Raw genomic sequence first — 22,190 nt, forward strand, 5'->3', positions numbered from 1 at the left:
AGTGGTTTTCGCACACGTTGTTTGGAGAGTGATGCTCCATCGCCCTTTTCACCAATCGCCTTCAAACTTCTGCTATAGACTCTTAAGACATAAAGGAAAAAATTCAACCGTCGGATTTTAAATAAGTATAAAGGTGTGGGCGTGGCTAAGCCTCAAACTTTGACCTGTCACCACGCCACTCTTTTTTTCACAGCTACCTATTGGACTCCTTTTACCCAATCGCCAGCAATCTCTGGCGAATAGCAGCTGACAAGTTGAGGTCACTTAGTCTCCAGTACTGGCAGGTTTTGAAAAAAGGCGGGGCTTTGGGAGCATGGCAAAATTCACCATCACGCCATGGCAATACGTTTGCCTCTCATTTCTTCAATTATCGTGCCATCACCACAAAATGTCTGGTGAGTGATCCTAGTCTGACCCCCAATAGATTTGGACAGCTGTAGTTTGTGGGCGTGGCCTATTTTCTGAAATGGCGCCCTCTAGGACCATTAAAACTGTCAGCCCCTAGCCATGCTTTGACTGAGGAGTACGAAATCTGGTACACTAATGTGGTGTCTCCGGTCCTACAAAAAAGTCTCTTGGAGCCAAGTGCAAAGTCGCACAGGAAGTCGGCCATTTTGGTCCAAGTAGTCGATTTAGTGGTTTTCGCACACGTTGTTTGGAGAGTGTTACACCATTGCCCTTTTCACCAATCACCTTCAAACTTCTGCTATAGACTCTTAAGACAAAGGGGAAAAAATTCAACCTACGGATTTTAAATAAGTATAAAGGTGTGGGCGTGGCTAAGCCTCAAACTTTGACCTGTCGCCACGCCACTCTTTTTTTCACAGCTCCCTATTGGACTCCTTTTAACCAATCACCAGCAATCACTGGCAAATAGCAGCAGACAAGTTGAGGTCACTTGGTCTATAGTACTGGCAGCTTTCGAATAAAGGCGGGGCTTTGGGAGCATGGCGAAATTCGCCATCACGCCATGGAAATACGTTTGTCTCTCATTTCTTCAATCATTGTGACATCGCCACACAATTTCTGATGAGTGATCCTACTCTGACCCCTAATAGAATTGGACAGCTGAAGTTTGTGGGCGTGGCCTATTTTCTGAAATAGCGCCCCCTAGGACCATTAAAACTGTCAGCCCCAAGCCGTGCTTTGACTGAGGATCACGAAATTTGGCACACTAATGTAGTGTCTCAGGACCTACAAAAAAGTCTCTTGGAGCCAAGCGCAATGTCGCACAGGAGGTCGGCCATTTTGGTCCAAGTACTCGATTTAGTGGTTTTCGCACACGTTATTAGGAGAATGATGTCTCGTCGCCCTTTCCACCGATCACCTTCAAACTCTTGCTATATACTCTTAAGACATAGAGGAAAAGATTCAACCGTCGGATTTTAAATAAGTATAAAGGTGTGGGCGTGGCTAAGCCTCAAACTTTGACCAGTCGCCATTACGTTACTTGACTCAATAACTCCCTTGTGCATGATCAGATCAATTTCAAACTTTGTCCGTGTGATCACTGACCACATCTGAAGACAGTGACAATGTGGACAGCTGGCATCACCTAAGCCCCGCCCCCTGACTACAGGAAGTCTTCTGTTTTATGGTGAAATGCCCATATTTGTCCCCTCTAATTTAGTCAACATGACACTAAGGTCATGCACTGTCTTCATGATGTTCTAATGACTATTCAGATCTGATAGCTTTTCAGAAAGGGAGGAGCTTTGATGCCATGGCGATTTCTGGCGTGACGCTGTGACCTTACGTTTGACTGTAACTTCCACAAACAGCCTCCGATTTGCCAGAGACTGAACATCACATCACCAGTGTGGTAAAGATAGAGTATCTCCTAGTGGTGAGACGTGTAATGCTGGGCTCAGAGGGGATGCTGAATCAGGGTGAGGTGTGGACGAGGAGGCCGTTCACGGTTTCTGGTGTCGGGGTGGTTGACTTTCTGTTCTGCCAGACGTGCCCTGGTGCCCCCGGCTGCCGTCCAGGATGGACAAGCGCGGAGCTGGGTTTGGAGAGCGTCGGGGATGGAGCGGAGGGGGTGCGGAAGGAGGGCGAGCAGCTTCGCTGCGAGGGCCGAACGACGCTGCTTGCAGCTTTAATTATTATTACGCTTTCTTTTTTCTTCCGCGTCTTTGGCTGGCCTTTAGGGGGTCTTAGCATATCCAAAAAGTCACCAAATTCTGGCCCAGTATAGAAAGTGCGTGAAATTTACGTATTTCACTGGCAATGCGAAAGTTCATAAAAAAGTGGCTGAACAGCGCCCCCTAGAAAGTGAAAAATACCCCTCTCCATAAAGCTTAGTTTATCGTACAGTTATGAAATTTGGTATACTTGTAGTACTCAACAGTCCGCACAGAAAAGTCTCTTGCAACCATGGTCAATATCAAACAGGAAGTCGGCCATTTTAGGTTGAAATGGCGATTTTTAGCCATTTTGGCCATTTCTAGGGTCTATATTTGGTTGAACAGTTTGGTCATTTTTCGCACGATCATCTCAAAAATAGTGTGCGATCGAACAGAAGCGGTGGACGATTAAAATGAGACAATAAAATTGACTTTTCGTAAATACTGAAGGGGCGGGGCCAGGCCTCAAAGTTTGAGCACTCGCCAAGAAAATTCAAATTGCTATAATTTCATAAATGATAGAATTACAGTTAAAGTAATGTTCTAAGGACAATCGTCATCGCCCCCCGAAGACAAATGAATGGTCGATTGATGATGTCACATAAGCTCCGCCCCCTCAGGACTTAAAAGGTCAAATTTTACTGGGAAATTTTCCAAAATTCGCCCTTTCAAATAATCAACCCAAATTTGTAGCAGATAACTGAAGACAAGTTGGGGTTGCTTGGCGTCATTTTATGGGAGTTTTCTGCAGAAGGCGGGGCGGTGGCGGCGCGGCGAAGTCAGGCGTACCGACGTGGCCTTACGTTTGCCTCCCATTTCGTCATTTCTAGAGATATCGCCACAAAACGTCTTGTGAGTGATCCTAGTCCGGCCCCCCAAAAGATCTCATGTGAACATCCGGTGGGCGTGGCCTATTTTCTGAAATAGCGCCCCCTAGGTCCATTAAAACTGTCAGCCCCAAGCCATGCTTCGACTGAGGATTACGAAATGTGGTACACTAATGTGGTGTCTCAGGACCTACAAAAAAGTCTCTTGGAGCCAAGTGTAAAGTCGCACAGGAAGTCGGCCATTTTGGTCTAAGTACGCCATTTAGTGGTTTTCGCACACGTTGTTTGGAGAGTGATGCTCCATCGCCCTTTTCACCAATCGCCTTCAAACGTCTGCTATATACTCTTAAGACATAAAGGAAAAAATTCAACCGTCGGATTTTAAATAAGTATAAAGGTGTGGGCGTGGCTAAGCCTCAAACTTTCACCTGTCGCCACGCCACTCTTTTTTTCCACAGCTCCCTATTGGACTCCTTTTAACCAATTACCAGCAATCACTGGCAAATAGCAGCAGACAAGTTGAGGTCACTTGGTCTATAGTACTGGCAGGTTTCGAATAAAGGCGGGGCTTTGGGAGCATGGCGAAATTTGCCATCACGCCATGGAAATACGTTTGTCTCTCATTTCTTCAATCATTGTGACATTGCCACACAATTTCTGATGACTGATCCTACTCTGACCCCTAATAGAACTGGACAGCTGAAGTTTGTGGGTGTGGCCTATTTTCTGAAACAGTGCCCCCTAGGACCATTAAAACTATCAGCCCCAAGCCATGCTTTGACTGAGGATCACAAAATTTGGCACACTAATGTAGTGTCTCAGGACCTACAAAAAAGTCTCTTGGAGCCAAGCGCAATGTCGCACAGGAGGTCGGCCATTTTGGTCCAAGTACTCGATTTAGTGGTTTTCGCACACGTTATTAGGAGAATGATGTCTCGTCGTTCTTTCCAACGATCACCTTCAAACTTCTGCTATATACTCTTAAGACATAGAGGAAAAAATTCAACCGTCGGATTTTAAATAAGTATAAAGGTGTGGGCGTGGCTAAGCCTCAAACTTTGACCAGTCGCCATTACGTTATTTGACTTAATAACTCCCATGTGCATGATCAGATCAATTTCAAACTTTGTCTGTGTTATCACTGACCACATCTGAAGACAGTGACAATGTGGACAGCTGACATCACCTAAGCCCCGCCCCCTGACTACAGGAAGTCTACTGTTTTATGGTGAAATGCCCATATTTGTCCCCTCTAATTTAGTCAAGATGACACTAAGGTCATGCACTGTCTTCATGATGTTGTAATGACCATTCAGATCTGATAGCTTTTCAGAAAGGGAGGGGCTTTGATGCCATGGCGATTTCTGGCGTGACGCTGTGACCTTACGTTTGACTGTAACTTCCACAAACAGCCTCTGATTTGCCCGAGACTGAACATCACGTCACCAGTGTGATAAAGATAATCTCCTAGTGGTGAGACGTGTAATGGTGGGCTCAGAAGGGATGCTCAGTCAGGGTGAGGTGTGGACGAGGAGGCCGTTCACGGTTTCTGGTGTCGGGGTGGTTGACTTTCTGTTCCGCCAGACGTGCCCTGGTGCCCTCGGCTGCCGGCCAGGATGGAGAAGCACGGAGATGGGTTTGGAGAGCTTCGGGGATGGAGCGGAGGGGGTGCAGAAGGAGGGCGAGCAGCTTCGCTGCGAGGGCCGAACGACGCTGCTTGCAGCTTTAATTAATATTATTATTTAATTATTATCGTGAACTTGAAGTACCCTTCTGGGACGGAACAGCAGCAGATAATGATATGTTCTTCAGACATCATGACTCCTGGGTTAATCTGTGGATTTAAAAGTTACAGTCTGACCCAGCTGACCCAGCCGGGTAGATGTGACCTTTGCCACAAATTAGAGAACCTTCATGATGCTACATAAACTAGAGTTATTTCTTTAAAATAGGCATTCAGATGCAATCTGTGTTCTACCTCACCATTCAGACGACCCTCTGTTTGGATCCGGAGGTCAAGGGAGGATGTTGATCAGCCTCTGGGTACTCTGTCGGTAGGGTAGACCAGTGGTACCGACTCTCTGGTCCTAGAGTTGCCGTTGGCACACAGGAGGATGGTATTGCCTCCGAGCAGATTCTTAAGGAATCTCGTAGCGTCAGCTTGTTGCAGATTGTGTTTCTGTTGAAGCAGTTCTATCGGCGTGACAGAAAAGCTTTAGTAGAGGTTTCGAGCGGCCGACCCGATCCTCTGGGGTCTCGTTGCCACGGAGAGAATTTTGTTGAGCTCAAGAACTGAACTTGAACTGAGGAGTTAGGTTTTAAGAGACGACCGGTAATCTTATTCTAATGAATTAGATTTTGACATGTTAGAGGGTAGGACTTAACATACCTCAGAACACTCCCTCTCAGAGATAGAAAGCTCTGGTGTTAGGGAACAAAGACATGTGAATGCAGTTAACTTTAACCTGATTACTGTGTCCTGCATGGTGTGTATAAGTGCACATTCAATTCAATTCAAAAATACTTTATTAATCCCAGAGGGAAATTGATTATGATCTTCTTGTCACTGTTAAACATTACTGATTATTAGGGCTGCAACAAACGATTATTTGGATAATCGATTAATCGGATGGGGTCTCGACACGATTAATCGATTAATCGGATTACATGGGGAAATTTTTAAAAACTGCTAGGAAACGTTATTTCTCTCCTTCCTTCACTTTATTTAACACAACATTATTAGAAAACAGTTCAATAGCAGAAAAACAACATGCCATCACCTAAATTGTCTTATAAGGTGTATAGACAGAGACCCTAAGCTACATCTATCTGTGACCTAAAATGCTTGGTCCAAGTTAAACAGCTTAAGGGCAATTCTCATCTGCTTTGTTTGATCTCATCTGTTGACATTTATTTTAAATGTAATTAAACATAGGCTGTGAATTAATCAAAATTGATCACTATTTCCAAAAATGACTGAAAAAATACCAAATAAAACAAACGTAAATGAATGCCGTCCTCCTTGCGATGATGCCCTGGGCAACTGCCATAAAGTCACATCAAGAAATGCTGCTGATCATTCCAATGATCCCAAATAGACTCACATTAGGCCACATGAAAGCAACTGAACCCAAAAATATATTAACAGTATATAACTGCACTCTCACACAACACGCCTGCAGCAACAGTTAGGACTCCTCCCTCCCTTTTAAAAGCGTTTTTGCTTCAGAGGACATTGTGGTTGTAAAACCACATGCTAGTAGTCTGGCCCCGGTGTGATCAACCAGTTTCTGTGGGAATGTGACGGCGGAACCTGGGCCAGATTAACACTTTGTTGTACCCTGGGCAACAATATTCAAGGGCTCCATCATCACGACCCGAGGATCAACATAATGTGGTCACATACAGAATATTTTACTGTAATATGCAGTAAATATACTCAATACTTGAATGCCTGACAACACGTAACCCGCCCAGAGTAACCTTTGACCCACCTCGTGTGGACTGACCAATGAGGAGAGGGTCTTAACTTGAGGCCCTCTCTTCATTGGTCAGTCTGCATGAGACTGACTCTCAACTGACGTTCAGTCACAGGCAGCGAAGCGTCTCTGTGCAGCGCAAAAGCCCAGGTGGACAGTTTAATATAGGGTGATCATATTTCCATTTCCAAACAAGAGGACAGGGGATCTGTGCCTATGACGTCACACTATGGCAACGCCACACAAACCATGTTGGGACCCATTTTTTGTAAGAACTAAATTAATATCAGATTCTGCCAATAAAAGGGCTCTAAAACAATTCATATGTAAATATTTTGCATATTTAATGCAAAATCTCATTTTTATGCTTTAGTGCTGCAACAAGGTTTTATTAATAATAAATTATTATACCTTTTGTTTTACTACAGCATCGGTAAGCTTCCTGTGCACAGATTATTAAGGATGCTTGTTTCAGCTGTGAGATTAGACGATAGGATCAATGAAAAAATAAGTTGTCACACACTCCATGGAAACTTTCAGAGAATCCACAAATAGTGGCTTTCAAATGGTTTTGTTACTTTTTGAAAGTTTAGAAAAGAAGCAGATGAGACAGCATGTCTGATAATTTAGTTTTTCATCTGATAATATTAGAACATGTCAGTAATGTCTGAGGGGCTTTTATAAACACCGTATAACTAACACTACTGGAGAGGGTGAATTACACAGAGGCTTCTGGGGAGCCCAGTTATGGGGGGGGGGGGGTGGGGGGGGGGGCATTTTGCCTTGGCCCCCAAAATGTCTTGAAACGGCCCTGGGTGTGTGACTGAGTTTTGAAGGTGATCTGAATTGTATCAGATGTATAAATATGACATGTGTATAACTTATAGTTTTTTCTGGTAAAAACTTGTAGTGGAGATAAATCTACCTACATTTTACTTTTCAACACTTTGTTTTGTTTTCTTGTTTTTATTTAACTATTTTCCTGTCCTGTCTGTCTCTCATCTTCCTGCATCTCCTCATAATTCTCCAGAAAATCTGTTGCCTGGATTCTTACCTTTTCACCTCATCAGTTACTTTTGAGCAGGTCAAAGGGATCTCCTGACCGAAAAGCGCAGAGCGCGTTTTCGATGCTGCGTGAGGTGACATCACCACAGCACAGGTGATGAGCTCCGCAGTAGCGCGCTTCAGGCAAATAAGATAGAAAATAGAGAACATGAGCAGACAAGAACGATCGTGTGCTAATTATAGTTTTTTGGTTGCGTCTTGAGAATGGACCATGCGCTGGAAGCAGCTGCCTGGATCGCTGCGCAACAATGCGGAACCGGTTCGCAGCAGCGCAAGTCTGCAGGCTCTCCCTCGCGCTGATCTGCCGGTACCGGCTCTCCCTCGCGCTGATCTGCCGATACCGGCTCTCCCTCGCGCTGATCTGCCGATACCGGCTCTCCCTCGCGCTGATCTGCCGGCTCTCCCTCGCGCTGATCTGCCGGCTCTCCCTCGCGCTGATCTGCCGATACCGGCTCTCCCTCGCGCTGATCTGCCGGTACCGGCTCTCCCTCGCGCTGATCTGCCGGCTCTCCCTCGCGCTGATCTGCGGCTCTCCCTCGCGCTGATCTGCCGGCTCTCCCTCTTGCTGATCTGCGGCTCTCCCTCGCGCTGATCTGACTTGCTCTGGTCTGCGCTTTTGGAAGAGTTGTGCGACACAACGAACCGATGACGCAATTCGTTGCCAACACTTTTAGTAATCGATTTTCATCGAATTTATCGATTCGTTGTTGCAGCCCTACTGATTATCATAAATAATAATTATTAACCAAAGAATAATAATTCATTTCAGTAATTAAATACATTTATAATGAACCTTGATGAATATTTATGAACCTTGTAATAGACAGTGAAAAGAGTTTATGAAAAACGATTCTTTAAAATCTTGAAGTGTCCTTCATCTTGCGGATGGAACAGCAGCCAGATACAGGCAGTCAGATTAAAGATGGTTTACAGCAGACTTCGCGTCTCCTGTGATGGATAATCTGTAGATAGAAGTACAGCCAGGACAGCTTGACCCAGCTGAGGATGTGTGACCTTTGGGTCACAAATGAGGCCATTCATGTCGCTCCATTAGTGTAGATTTTAGTTTTACTTTAACATTTACTGACAGAAAATCTGTTCTTTGGTTTTTATTTCTACCATTACATTGTAGCTCTTGTGTGTTTAGGTCTGAACACCATTTGTAACCTGTGCATGATGTACACATTTGTTCCTCCAACAACAAACGGATTGCTACAAATTGACCATTTAATGCTATAGCCTGCACTTCAGAAAACTGCAGTAAAGGATTCATCCAAAAGGGTCATTGGAAGCCAGAGGGATGATGTATTTTTGGCTGACCCACATGCTTTAGCTAGCCAGCTGGACCCAGGGGGTGCCATGCTGACAAACCTGACATGATGCTACGATACGAATGCCCTCTGGAGACTTGCCCTTCACATACACACTTAACTGAAAGTCACACACGCTGAAGAGGCATGCAGAAAATCTAGGCACCTTCACACACATACACAAAAATGGAGTTCAGTAAAAAAGTTAAGGCTATTTATAAAACAAACCACCTCACCACCCCCAGTAGAAAAGAAATGGATCCCTCTAATTTCATAACAACAAGGCCGAGTCTATGCTTGGAGATGAATTAAACAGTTTTTTAAATTTTATATTTTTTTAACCCTCCCACTCTCTTCATGGGTGACCCCGCCAGGAAAGTTGACCATTGAGCAGGGTTGATGGTTTATCCCTTGAGGTCCACGTGGCAGGGGTGAGGTGATGCTCACTCCTCACCCCTGAAGACAGTGGGAGGGTTAAAAGACTTTAGTGCTGTTGTGAGTTGTTTGAAGTTCCTTTTGAACGTTTTGGTGGATGTGTGAGGGTTGTTGGTGATTCAGCTTGCTGCTGGTTGATAGATGTCTGTTAACTGTGCTGTGGTCTAGAAGCGCTTCTGGTTCCCTGCAGATACACATGGAGAGATGTGGGTTTAGACAATAGAGGGATTATAAAAAGGATGCTGCATTGGTCTTTAAGGAGTTCAGCTCACAAACCAAACAGAAGGCCCATCAGTCCGCCGTGGGAGTGACACTCTGGTGACCCTCAGGACAAATTTCATTTGATCCATCTTGGCAGGACAGCAGTTGTGTATCCTAAACAGAAATGTGTTTATTATAAATGCATTCTGATCCGTGTGCGTTTTAGGGTGTTTTTGTGGCTAAGATGTCTGTTTTTGGGTCTTTACCCACGTGTTTCCTCACATTTTCACTTCATCAGCACTTACTCCTTCGTGCTGATGAAACAACTTCAGATTTTTGTTGCAGATTTGTCAGCTGCAGCGCTTTAACCTTTAGTAATTAGACCCCCCGCTTCGTTGGGGTGATACCTGAATTCACGTGGCATTTGGCTGCACTCTGAGGTGAAATAATGGACCAGTCAGCTGAAGAAAACACAGCCAGTTGTAGGCTGTAATCATGTGACTGCCGTGTTGCTCCGGGGACCCTATGACAGCATGCAGCGTTGCATTTGGCCTCTGGCCAGGACACAAACACACTCAGACACACACCACAAACTTTGTTATATCATTCCCCCACCCCTGCCCCACCTCCACCACTGTGTTTGATGCAGAATGGGCCCAGAGAAACCTACTCTCTGACAATAAAATATTCTGTTTCTTGAGTCGGCTGAAGCCGTCCAGTTGAACAGATTCTTTGGCAGGCAGTGAGAGGCGGTGGCCAACGGTGTTTCTGATCACTCTTCAGAGATGGAAATCCTCCAGCCCTTGTCTCTCTCACAGGAAACATTGCCCTGCTGCCAGCCTAACCAAGCATCACCGGATGCAGTTTTGATAATGGATGCTTTATTAATGACCCGGGTCGTCTGTGCAGCTTTAATCAGAGGAAATGTAATAAAAGGCCAACGACCGCCATAGCACACAGACTGGTATTACTTCCTCCTCACTACCCCTGGGATAAACATATGTTGTAATGTTTTGTGCCAATAACCTCCAGCAGCATTCATCTGAGTGCACTAATCCACAAAGCTGCCTGGACTTTCATCATTTGTGTTCCTCTTTGGTGGCAGAAGTTAGTGTCATCACGACGTCTTACTACATCAAAGATCGATGTTGTAAAGTCCACTTGAAAACCATTTTAGTCTTTTGTATTACAGGGCATCCCATAATCCTGTCTCGTGCTAGCCCGAGTGTGTTTGGTCTTTTTCGTGTTATATTTAGGACATTTTTTCTTTCCTCTGATTTCCCCAGAGCTCCCTCCAGATCACTTTTGACAGCAGCCTCCAGCTCACCGCTGCTTCTGCGATAGATAGTGTGACCTGCACAGACCAGTCACCAAACAGGACCGTAAGAAAACTAATTCATTTAACCTCTTGTCAGGAGATTAAACAGCAGCTAAGATGATCTGTGTCTTTTATTTTCATTTAAAATACTTTAGAATCAAATATTTTTTTTATTATAATTACTTATTTGTATTTGTCGTTGAGACGCTGAGCTGATGATGGTTGTCTTGTTTCTGCAGGTGTTGTTCTGTAACTGTTGGGTAGACACGCTGACGTTCCCTGTGACGGTCACCCAGCAGTCACCTGCTGCTGTTTCCATGGACACCTACCACATCACTACTGCACCTATGATGGCAGAGGTACCGACGCCCGACACTTTGGTCTTATTAACATGTAAAAATGTCCGATTGTCGTTGTCTCTCTCAGCCGTGTGATGATGCCAGATTTTTGTGTAAGACTGGGGGACTGTTTATCTGATACTGCTGATTTGCAGTGTGGAGTGCCTCAGGGATCCGTCCTGGGCCCCTCCTCCTTTCCCTATAGCTGCTGCTGCTGGGTGACTTGTTTCGTTGGCACAACGTCAAGTTTCACCTGTATGCGGATGTTTGTCAGATCTATCTACCTACCAGTATAACTCAAGTTCTTTTAAACCACTCTTGGACTGCTTGGAGGAGGTCAAATTATGGATGGCTCAGAATTTTCTGTTCTTCATCCAGAAAAAACTGAGACTATCCTTTTCGGCTCGAAAAACACACATGGATGTGCCCAAGGGATTAACTCTCCTCTATTAGCACTTTTTGAGAAGGCTGTGGTCACCAATCTGGGGGTGAAGTTGGATGTGGAGCTCAGACTGGACAGCCAGGTGAATGGAACAATCAGATCTGCTACTTCCATCTCAGGAGAATAGCTAGGATTAAGCCGTTTCTTTCACGCAAACATCTGGAAACTGTCATTCACGCCTTCATTACCACCAGACTGGACTACTGTAACTTGCTTTATGCAGGCATCAAGCAGGCCTCCATAGTGAAACTACAGAAGGTCCAAAATGTGGCAGCCAGGTTACTAACTGGTACCAGGAGATCTGAACACATCACGCCTGTCTTGACATCCCTACACTGGCTTCCAGTTTCCTTTAGAATTTCATTTAACGTGCTGGTGTTTGTTTTTAAATGTTTAAATGAGTTGGCTCCACGATATCTATCGGATCTGATCCATCCTTATGTTCCCTCAAGGAACCTTCGGTCAGCACAGCAAGGACTGTTGGTTGTTCCCAAACACAGACTGTAATCTCGGGGCGGGGCGGGGGGTGTCGTGCTTTCTTCATACTGGGGCCGAGGCTCTGGAATGAGCTACCTACATGTGTCAAACAGGCCACCACGCTCGGCAATTTAAGAGCCGTCTGAAAACACACTTTCATTCTTTGGCTTTTACTCAAGAGGAACCTCATTAACGGGTAGCTTTGCACTTTTTCCTCCCCCACCTAGATTTTATCTACATGTTTTTGTTGGTTTTTAAATGGTTTTATATGTTTTTATTTATGTTCATTTCTGTTGTGCAGCGCTTTGTTTGGTCCTTGGGCCATGTGAAGGCGCTATATAAATAAAGTTTAGTAGTAGTAGTAGTAGTAGTCAGATGTTTAATTTTTTCTGAAATTGCAGATGTTTAAGTGGGTTGTACCCATACTGTGTCTCCATCAGGTGGAGGTGCTCCTCAAGGAGGTGGAGGACGAGGGTCTGCTGATATCTTGGACTCTGTCCAAGCAGCCGTCCTTCACCCTGACGGTGTCCCCGTGTAAGCTGCAGAGGCAGGTGAGAACAGCTGATGTTGACTGATCTGTTCTGTCTGCAATCAGTCCAAGTGTCCTTTCTGAATCTGCTCAGTCTTTTTGAAAGTGTGCAGAAATCCAGCTCACATGCAAACCATTGTGTTCTTCTGCTCATACTCTCTTAAAGTCTCTGACAACCCTTAATGAAGAATGTGAGTCAGTCTTCAGCCCATTTAACCTATCGTGAGTCCGAGGACATGCGGATCATAATGTTACACACACGTGCATCCCTCAGCTGTCAGAGGCAACAAGAGAAAAAAAGTAGAATTAAGCATCCGATTTATTTTCAAACATTCTGGGATTCAAACATTAATTAGAACACAACGGTGTGAAATAATCGTTTTGTAGTTCCATATGCTCAGTTTGGTGCATCACCAGATAGCAACCAGCTGCTGTTCTGTTCTTGTCAGGGTGCTGAGGCAGAGGCAGACCTCGAAACGATCAAAGGAATGATAGAAGACACCCTCTTCAGCACTCAGCCAGCCATGGTGCTAAACCTCAAGACTTCTGCTTCTGTCAGTTTGGTGAGGAATGTTTGCACTTCTAGTGTTTAAGGGCTGGATGCCGCTGAGTGTGGTAAAAGAAGAAGTGGCTTAAACAGATAAAACTGAGATCTCTGTCATCATCTCCCCCAGTCTCCTGTGGACCACCTCTCAGTGGGAGTGAACGCCACTTCCCACAGCGTCTTGGTGAGACGCCTCCTCCTCCGGCAGCTCAGGGTGACCTTAAGTAAAGGTCAGATGTTCTCCCTCAGCATCAGATCATTTCCTCAGATCCGGGGTCTCGTTGACTTTAGTGTCGTTCTCAGGTCAGTGGTCCAGATCAGGAGAGCTTTGCTGCATCCTCAGCCTGGACCAACCTTCTGCAGAAAGGAAAACCTGCTTCCTGCCGGTGTGCACCAACACCAACACTGTCCTAGAATGGAGTGAAGAGATGACACTGTAAGGGTGACCACATGACTTTAAAGTGGCAGAATAAAGGTTTTCAGTCCGATGAGACACACAATGTGAACAGGTCTGATTATTTCAAAAAGATCCGATTAAACGATTTACAGTCAGTGGGTCAAATCTGCTGAAAACACACTCATACACAGCAGTAATCATAATGAATGTATTCATCAGTGTTTTTCTTTTTGACTGCCACATATGCATGAATGCATGTTGCTCAACTGTTTTTTTAGACCTACTCACTGAGCTTTCACTTTTCCTGACATGCTTGTTGTCTGTATTTCCAGGGAGCTGAACCCTGAAACCACAGAGCTCAGAATAAGGCTCGTGGAGCGGAGCGGCACAAGAGAACGTAAGACCTGGCCCAGTACCAATCCGCTGCTGTCTACTAACCTGATCAGCAACATCATTTAGATTGCTTAAGCAAAATCACCATGCCTGAAATGCACTGCTGGCAGACCCACTGTAATGGTCTTTGGTGTCAGCTGCTCCCTAAACGGCCTTTAGAAATATGGTCAAAGTGCACAGTGGCAGCAGTGTGTGGAAATGTGTTGAGCTGGAATTTACTTGCTTGTTTTTGATCAGATTTTTGCTTTTATGCTGAATTCTGACAGAGTTTCTTCCGGGCCACGCATCCATCGCTTTGAACCTTCAAAACAAAATCCCCACAGGCCAGCATGTTGTGTTCATAAACCCTGGTCATGGATCAGCACCAGATGCCACCATCACAGCTGAGGTGAGAAGCTACATGACTTACAACTCTGGAACTTGAGAAAGTGTTCTGAGCCATTCCTAAGCTGTGAATCACTTCACTACAGGACTGTAAACAAAATAACTGGAATTTAAAATGACACCCAGCTGTTTTCAGCTTCTCCGTCCTGCTGGGGGAAATTTCAACGGCCATAAACAACCCTGTAGCTAGTGCTAGCAACACTAACATGAGCCACGAAGTAAAAGGATCCACACTGTTGGACAAAAAGTATTAATACTTACAAGTCTAGCAGCAACAAAGGCAGGTCACCATCAGTCTGTGATTTCATAGCCTACTTTAGCTCTGTCGCAGGCCGTGCCAATGTTCACTCGGGTTTAGCTCTTTGTCTCAAAGTCATAATTCTGTGACTTTTACTTCGGGGCTCCGCCATGATGCAGACAAAAAAGCAAACATCTTTTTTTCTAATTGTGTTTTTTTTATTGACAGTCGGCAAAGTGATAAAGCTAACTGCTAGCCTTTAAATTAGCTACCGGCACAGAACATAGCTAACAGCCATTATGCAGGTAAAGAGCACCCCCTAGGGCACCTGCCCACCAAACTGTTAAGTGTTGTTTCTGGTCAACAGGGGGCGGCAGAGTGCTGTCCCATGTGAAGTTAGTTAAATCACTAAACCCCCACTTTTAAATGAATTGGTTAATGTGTTAAAAACTTCTTAATGTCGTCAATAGAAACATTAAACAGTTGTATTACCTTAGTTTTTTCTTTAGAAAAAACATAACTATTCCATCTGTGAAGAACCACATTGTTTGCTGCTCTCACTCTACCAGTTGCTGTATCTTGAAACCGAGGAGCTTCGCACTTCCCACGATGCTTTGCCAATCCGCTCCTCGCTCACCCCCACAAAGAAAGTAGACGTGGATCGCACCGTCATGCCGGATGGAACCATCGTCACCACGGTTACCACGGTCCAGTCCCGAGTTAAACTCGACCACAGCCCAGGTGAATAAATCTACACGATTAGGTATTTTATTTTGGCGGGGTGATACAAAGGTAACACTTTACAATAAGGTTTCCTTTATTAACATTAATTAGTGCATTATTGAGCTTTAATAAACTATTTAATTAAGTATTAACAACTGCTTAATAATAATAATGTTAATATTATATAATGCATTACTAAGCAGACACCCAAGGCCCTTTGTTCTAACCTTAAGGACACTTAATAGTTAACAATAATGCTTAATAATCAGGGGTGCACATAATATTTTTGGGTTGGTACTCAGGGGAGAACCTATGGTTGTTGCTTGGTCCTCACATTTTTAAATGCACTTAATAATTAACCCAACTCACAATAGAAACAAAACAGAGTAACGCGTTGATGATGCAACATATTTTAATTTTGACTAAAAACATTAAGTACAACAGGTACATATTAAAAACTTCTCATTTTAAAATAACATGACTGAATTGTCTGAATGTAGAACACAAAGTGCAAACAGCTGCTTTTGTGATAACAAAAATCAAATAAAATTAATTTTAAAGCATTTAACAAAATTCCTATTTCAGAGCACTGAAGTTTTTTAAATGGCATAAATGCCGTTTTTATTTCTACAGACTCTCATCATCCTCATCATCCTCCTCCTCACTATCCCGACTGGCTTCCTCCAGTTCACACACAGCAGAGGACAACTTTCTGATGTTGTCTGCTGTTAGTATGTTTATCAAACGCTGGATGATTGAAGTTTTCAGTGCCTATGTAAAAGGCGCCGTTTTTGTCTGCCAGGGTGGGATTTTCACGGCATAATCTGCATCACGTCTCTGTGCGTTCATTGTTTGTTTGAAGCCAGCCGACCTCCTGCAGCCTCTTCTCCGCAAATACTCTTTTCTTTTGCGGTTCCGACTCAGTCTGACGTTTTTTTGGAGGCGGAGGAACACCAAAATAATTACTTAAAGGACATTTTTAAAATGCTCCAGAAATGTCTTTCTTCCTCCACAAAATCTTTGGTGCGCAAATGCGTGCTGCCGCTTTTTTTCAAGTGCACATTGTTTATTTTGACAGCGCATGCGCACCTGCGGACCACTTGTGTACACACCTGTTAATAATGCACTAAGTAACGTTAATAAAAGGACCCTTGTTGTATTAAGTGTTAGAGTGATGTCAAATGTTCATGCCGTTTCAGGTGACTCGCCCTTGTCTTCTTCATCCAAAGTGGAGGTGAATGAAAGCAAAGCCACCGTGGTGTCTGATGACCGGGACGGCAGCGGCAGCCCCAACCCGAGTAGTGAGTCCAGACTAAAAACCCGACATTGTTTCACAAAACAGATGCAAAGCAGGATAAGCGGCGAGCAGCCGTGTAACCTGAGTGGAGAGGAAAGCACTATTAGGCACCCTTAATTCCCTCTGAGCGAGTGCTGCTCTACCCAAACCCACAGAATACAAAAAAACAATAAAATATGCTTTTTTTAAAGGTTGTGAAGTGTCAGAAAGCTCAGCTTGATCGTGTTTTTGAGCAACTGGATCGAACAAGCAGCCCTGATTTCCATATTTGTGTTTTTGCTGCACAGAGAGCAGTCGGCTCTCTAACGGCCTGGATCCCGTCGCGGAGACGGCCATTCGGCAGCTGACAGAGTCGGCGTCCAAAACAGCAAGGAAGACCCCAACAAAACGGAGCACACTAATCATATCCGGAGTGTCAAAGGTCAGAGGACGCTGTTCCTTCCAGAATTACACATGAAACATCTCTACCTTTTAGCGATGAGCCGTTATGATTCTTTGTAGCCCTTTGAGATGTTGGAAGTGAAGTCTGATAAGGATATAAAATACTCACATGGACGCAGGCGAGAGGAGTGTGATCTAAATTTAGTCTCGCATCACAGCGCCCTACTACACTAGTAGAACGAGTCTACTGACCTGATTGTTGGAAGAAAATTTGTAGAAACCCCGTGTGTGTCTGTGTGTGTGTGTGTGAAGTTGGTGCCCTTGACACAGAAGCCACTGGAAGCGTCTGCTTTTATTAGTAAAACTAAAGAAACTGATTATCATGAGAGCAGACCTTAAACAAGCTTCCTGTCTTCATACATAATAAATGATTTGATGTTTGTTGCATATCAGGTTCCACTCACTGAGGATCACTGTGCGTTGTCAAGCGGCTACGCAGCATCCATGGATGCAGCCATGCACGGCAACCATTACAGGGGAGGTCATCACCAGGACCCGGATGAAACCACTCCCTCTGAGGTGTCGGAGCGTCCGTCTGTGGACGATGTAGAGTCTGATACTGGTTCTGCTGGTGCCTTGGAAACCCGCAGCCTGAAGGATCATAAAGGTAATAATGTTTGCTCATTGTTGACATAGAGCAGGAATTAAAAACTCCATGCAGATGTTTGCTAAATGTATTAATTTAAATAGATTTATTTTGCATATTGTTTTTTGTCAATAAAGCATAATTTCAAAGTGTCACTACAAACTGAACAGCGTTACATAACTTCTAAGGATCACTGTGCTGATGCTGCCCCCTGGTGGTTTTCACAATGATTGCTTTACATTGGATAAATGGTGATGTCATATAATCAGTAGATAAAGTGATGTACCTGCTTTCTGCAGTGGGCTTTCTCCAGAGCGGCTCGAAGCTTTTGTTTCGTAGAAAGCATCGAGAGAAGGAGCCTTGCCTCAGCCAGTCCCACGAGGACATCTCCAACATTGGCAACAACTTCGCTGCTCCAGCTGCAAGCAGCATCCGTAAAAAGTCTGGCAGCTTCTCGCGGCGTCTCATCAAACGCTTCTCCTTACGCTCGTCTGGCAAGTCAAAAGGCAAAGCTGCTTCTACGAACGGAGGAGCAAGTTCAGTGGAGAACTGATCGATATCACGAAGGTCGTTGTAGCTCAAAAGGAGCTGCTGGAATCGCTGAACACACACTGTGGGCTGTCACCCACACTTCTAAGGATGCCGCTGGGAGGGATCCTGTCTAGAAACAAGGAATTGCACCTTCAACACAGAAGTCCTGTGACAGCAATGCTGGATCTCAAATGTGATGATGAACTCTTTTTGTTTGTTTGAGGAGACAAAATCGTGCTGCTTGGTGAGAAGGAAGTCACTACGATGAAACACTCCTAACACACACTAGAGGGTTTGATCAGAATCGGTGGTGGATATACTCAGACTAATGATGTAAATGCACTTTGGACTGATGCTTTATTTGTTTTTTTACAGCACATGTAAAATTTTGTTGGGTGTAAAATGATAATTTATTATTCTGTGTGATTTATAAACCATATTATTTATTTCATCAACCCAAAACAAGTCATCCTCGCTGCATTGCACTGTAAAATAGTGACGTTGGCATTCTTTTCTATGCAAATTTAATTTTGAAGACCTTTAAGTAAGTTAATATAACTTTCTCTGTTAAAATGTGTTGTTTATTTGTGATTACTTAAAAATTACTTTTAAAATTCATGTTTAATCGCATAAAAAGCAGAGAAGATGGTGTATTTATCGTAATTTTGTGTGATAATTATTTTCTGTGGAATATCATAACTATGGTTTGATTTTGATAGTTCAGTCAGCAGGCATCTCGTGCTGGGCAATAAGCTTAATCTGTAAAAAATAAAAAATAAAAATAAAGAAAGACTATCAACTTTAAAAATAAACATGTCGGTAAACGATTTACAATGATCAGGTATAGCTGAGTTGCAGCAGCTCAGTGCTTCACTAAGAAAACATATTTTACAACAAACAGTCACACATTTGATTAATTTATATTACACAAACAGCAAAATGTTGTATTTAGGAGAATTATTGTCATAAACATATTTAATTCAATCCACTTGGACTGTCAGGGTTCAGCTCAGGCAATTAGAACCAAGTTTAAGAGTTTTTTATACGTGGAACTGCTCTCAGGGCTGGAAAAAAAATATTAACAACTAGACACACAAAATGATAATTGCTGCAGCAATCAGAACCAATTGTAAAACTGTACATATGATTTTTTTTCTCTTATAAAAACCTCATTTGAAATAACTGCAATAATTTTGGGACCTCATAACAACCAAAATCAATTATTCAATTACTGTGTTTTTAAATAAATATTTAATCTGATTAAATATTATCAAATGGACATGCCAAACATTAAGCCAGTACTGTATGGACAATACTGTCAAACTAATTAAAAATGCAGAACAGATCAAAACCACTCTCCTGCCTGAAAGCACACATACATATACATGTAGTGATATGTGAATGTAATTTGAAAAAGTGGCTGTAAAATTCAAGATGTGAGGCCCCAGTTATATTTTGAAAATGTAATTTATTGCAAATAAATTATTTTTCAACCCTAATGTTGATTGTGCACTTAGTTAATATGGTCTTGTTTTTGTAAAAGGTATATATTTTTACCAGTAAAATGGTTATTTGCTGAGCTGCCTAGGATTAGCTTCGTCTCAGTGGGGGAGGATGGTGGAATTTTCCATGTCTTGCTGGCCCTCCCTCACACAGTTTGTGCAGTGTAAGCTTACTTCAAGCACATTTTGCGCATTTTAATAAATTGTCCTCATGTATAATTGTGATACATGTGTCACCACATTTCGATCTTGGTCAAAAACCCTGACAACATTATTCAATACTTTACTGTATCAATACTCATTAAATCGCTTGAAATGTTCACTTTTCGTTCGGTAACGCGCCAAAACGTTTAAAGCTGGAGGGAAGACCGTCTATTGGTCTTCCTTCTGACACGTGACCCGCGTGAAACTGGGTGAACAAATAAACAACCAATTACCTTTGTCTATTGGTCAGACTCCTCGATGATTGGTGTAGAGCCAGAGCAGCCAAACCAATAGTTACTGGCTTCCTGGAACGTTTGATCTCCTAAAGCCAAACAAATGAGAGCTTCTCTCTCTAGCATCCAATAGTAGTTTGGGGCGGGACTAACGTGGAGGCTTATATATGGCTCGGCGAGCCTTTTTTCTTTCTACTTTGCGATTTTCTGCATTGAAATCATATTCGTGGAAGAGATCTTCAACAATGTCTGGAAGAGGTAAAACCGGTGCTAAGGCCCGCGCCAAGGCGAAGACCCGCAGCTCCCGCGCCGGTCTGCAGTTCCCTGTGGGCCGTGTTCACCGTCTCCTCCGCAAGGGAAACTATGCTGAGAGAGTGGGCGCCGGAGCTCCTGTTTACCTGGCTGCGGTCCTCGAGTATCTCACCGCCGAGATCCTGGAGCTGGCTGGCAACGCCGCTCGGGACAACAAGAAGACCCGAATCATTCCTCGCCACCTTCAGCTGGCTGTCCGTAACGACGAGGAGCTGAACAAACTGCTCGGTGGCGTGACCATCGCTCAGGGAGGCGTGTTGCCTAACATCCAGGCCGTCCTCCTGCCCAAGAAGGCCGGCCAGGCAGCACCCAGCTCCGGCAAGGCGGGAAAGAAGGCGTCCTCTCAGTCTCAGGAGTATTAGCTTCACGGCTAACCACAATGAACCCAAAGGCCCTTTTAAGGGCCAACCACCGACCGAAAGGGCAACTTTTCTAGTTTATCAATGTCGCTCAAAGCATATTTTGTTTGGGTTATTGAAGGCTTGTGTTAAGGTAATTTCTTTCAGGCTAGATCCTTTGCTAAGAAACAAGATTAGGCTAAATTTCCCCAGTTAGCCTGAAATGTCACTTGAAAATCTTCATCCTGAGTTTATTTTTCATCCTTGAATGTTATTTAAAGTAGCAACTCTTCTGCAACTGACCAGATCCAATGCTAGCTGCACACACTGGCAACTAAACATTTGTTATGCATTGCACTCAGGTTCTCAGGGCTGCTGTATGTTTTCATCATGTGAAACGCCTGTTCACAACAAAACGGTTTCATTAAAAGTTCTGCAAGACAACATCTGTCACCTGGAAACGTGTTTGTGTGGTGGTGAAGTCTCAAATGAAATGTACTAACGGCTGTCTATTCAAGCAGCTCCAGGTGTTTCCTTATTGCACATGGAGAAAAACACGCGAGCAGATAGTGTTAACATTCATGGCTTCCTCTGTGGTTTCTTTTACACGTTTTTCAGTTCTTGTCCCTGTACCACTGACTCAACTTACTGGACTGAGGGGTGATGAGCAGTCCGATAAAAACTAACTTCAGAATCCCTGCAGAAAAAATAATAGTACTTGCAAAGTAGTAAATTGCCTGTATTTGTATAGCCCTTTTACCCCAACCCCCCCCACACACACACACACACACACACACACAGTCATTCACCCATGCACGCACATTCACGCTGGTGGTGATGGAGATCCGGTGTAGCTACAGCTGCCCTAGGGAACACTGGCAGAGGCGAGGCCTGTTGTACACTGGTTCCTCCGACCACCACCAGACAAGGTGGGTTAGTCGTCTTGCCCGTGGACACAACAGCAGCATTCTCTGACAGCAAGGGTCAAACCTACAACCTTCTGATTACTGGACATCCCACTCTACCTCCTGAGCTGCTGCTGCGTGTCCAAATCATCACTTTCAAACATTAAAAGAAAAATCTGGAAGCTGTGTATGAAGACATGAGGAGTGTTATGTTTGCTGAGGTGAAGGTGGGGATGTTGTTCACTGGTTTTACCACCAGAGGTTGACTGCTTCCTGTGAGATCTGCACGTGCTTCATTCTTCCCCATGTCTTCTTCCATACTCTTACTCCACATGAAAAGTCTACGACAGATGTGTGAAAGCTTCATCGTGTCCACACAGCACATCTGACAGCAATAGTTTATACGTAGGTGTCCCAACAGATGTGGTTAATTCAGTTTACCTGAATTCATGCACCTTTCAGCCGGAGGGTCTGGTCCAGATTTCATTTTTGGTGATGGTGTTTGACGATGAATGACAGCAAAATCTGAGACATTTCCATTTGCTTTGGCTGTTTTATTGATGGCAAAAGCAGCAAACTGAACCAATTACCCGGGCCTTGACAACGTGTCCAACA

General features: G+C 44.0%; 2 protein-coding genes across 2 annotated transcripts in view; both read left to right on the forward strand.

Annotated features, from left to right (window-relative positions):
• c2cd2l (c2cd2 like) overlaps positions 1-18,238 on the forward strand; it is a 52,888-nt gene extending 34,650 nt beyond the window's left edge. Inside the window, exons 2-14 of the mRNA XM_015960876.3 lie at positions 10,730-10,825; positions 11,001-11,120; positions 12,459-12,569; positions 12,997-13,110; positions 13,222-13,321; positions 13,395-13,527; positions 13,821-13,885; positions 14,148-14,269; positions 15,073-15,244; positions 16,426-16,527; positions 16,811-16,944; positions 17,358-17,571; positions 17,850-18,238. Of these exons, the coding sequence (XP_015816362.3) occupies positions 10,730-10,825; positions 11,001-11,120; positions 12,459-12,569; positions 12,997-13,110; positions 13,222-13,321; positions 13,395-13,527; positions 13,821-13,885; positions 14,148-14,269; positions 15,073-15,244; positions 16,426-16,527; positions 16,811-16,944; positions 17,358-17,571; positions 17,850-18,103 (1,737 nt within the window). The 3' untranslated portion in view covers positions 18,104-18,238. The remainder of the gene's footprint in view (positions 1-10,729; positions 10,826-11,000; positions 11,121-12,458; positions 12,570-12,996; positions 13,111-13,221; positions 13,322-13,394; positions 13,528-13,820; positions 13,886-14,147; positions 14,270-15,072; positions 15,245-16,425; positions 16,528-16,810; positions 16,945-17,357; positions 17,572-17,849) is intronic.
• Positions 18,239-20,164: 1,926 nt separating this feature from the next.
• h2ax (H2A.X variant histone) lies at positions 20,165-21,116 on the forward strand. The gene has a single exon (XM_015960878.3). The coding sequence runs from the start codon at positions 20,188-20,190 to the stop codon at positions 20,692-20,694; it is 507 nt and encodes a 168-aa protein (XP_015816364.3). The 5' UTR covers positions 20,165-20,187; the 3' UTR covers positions 20,695-21,116.
• The last annotated feature ends 1,074 nt before the right edge of the window (positions 21,117-22,190 follow it).

This window comes from Nothobranchius furzeri, chromosome 10 (assembly GCF_043380555.1).
Source record: "Nothobranchius furzeri strain GRZ-AD chromosome 10, NfurGRZ-RIMD1, whole genome shotgun sequence".
In the NCBI taxonomy this organism is placed as follows: Eukaryota; Metazoa; Chordata; class Actinopteri; order Cyprinodontiformes; family Nothobranchiidae; genus Nothobranchius; species Nothobranchius furzeri.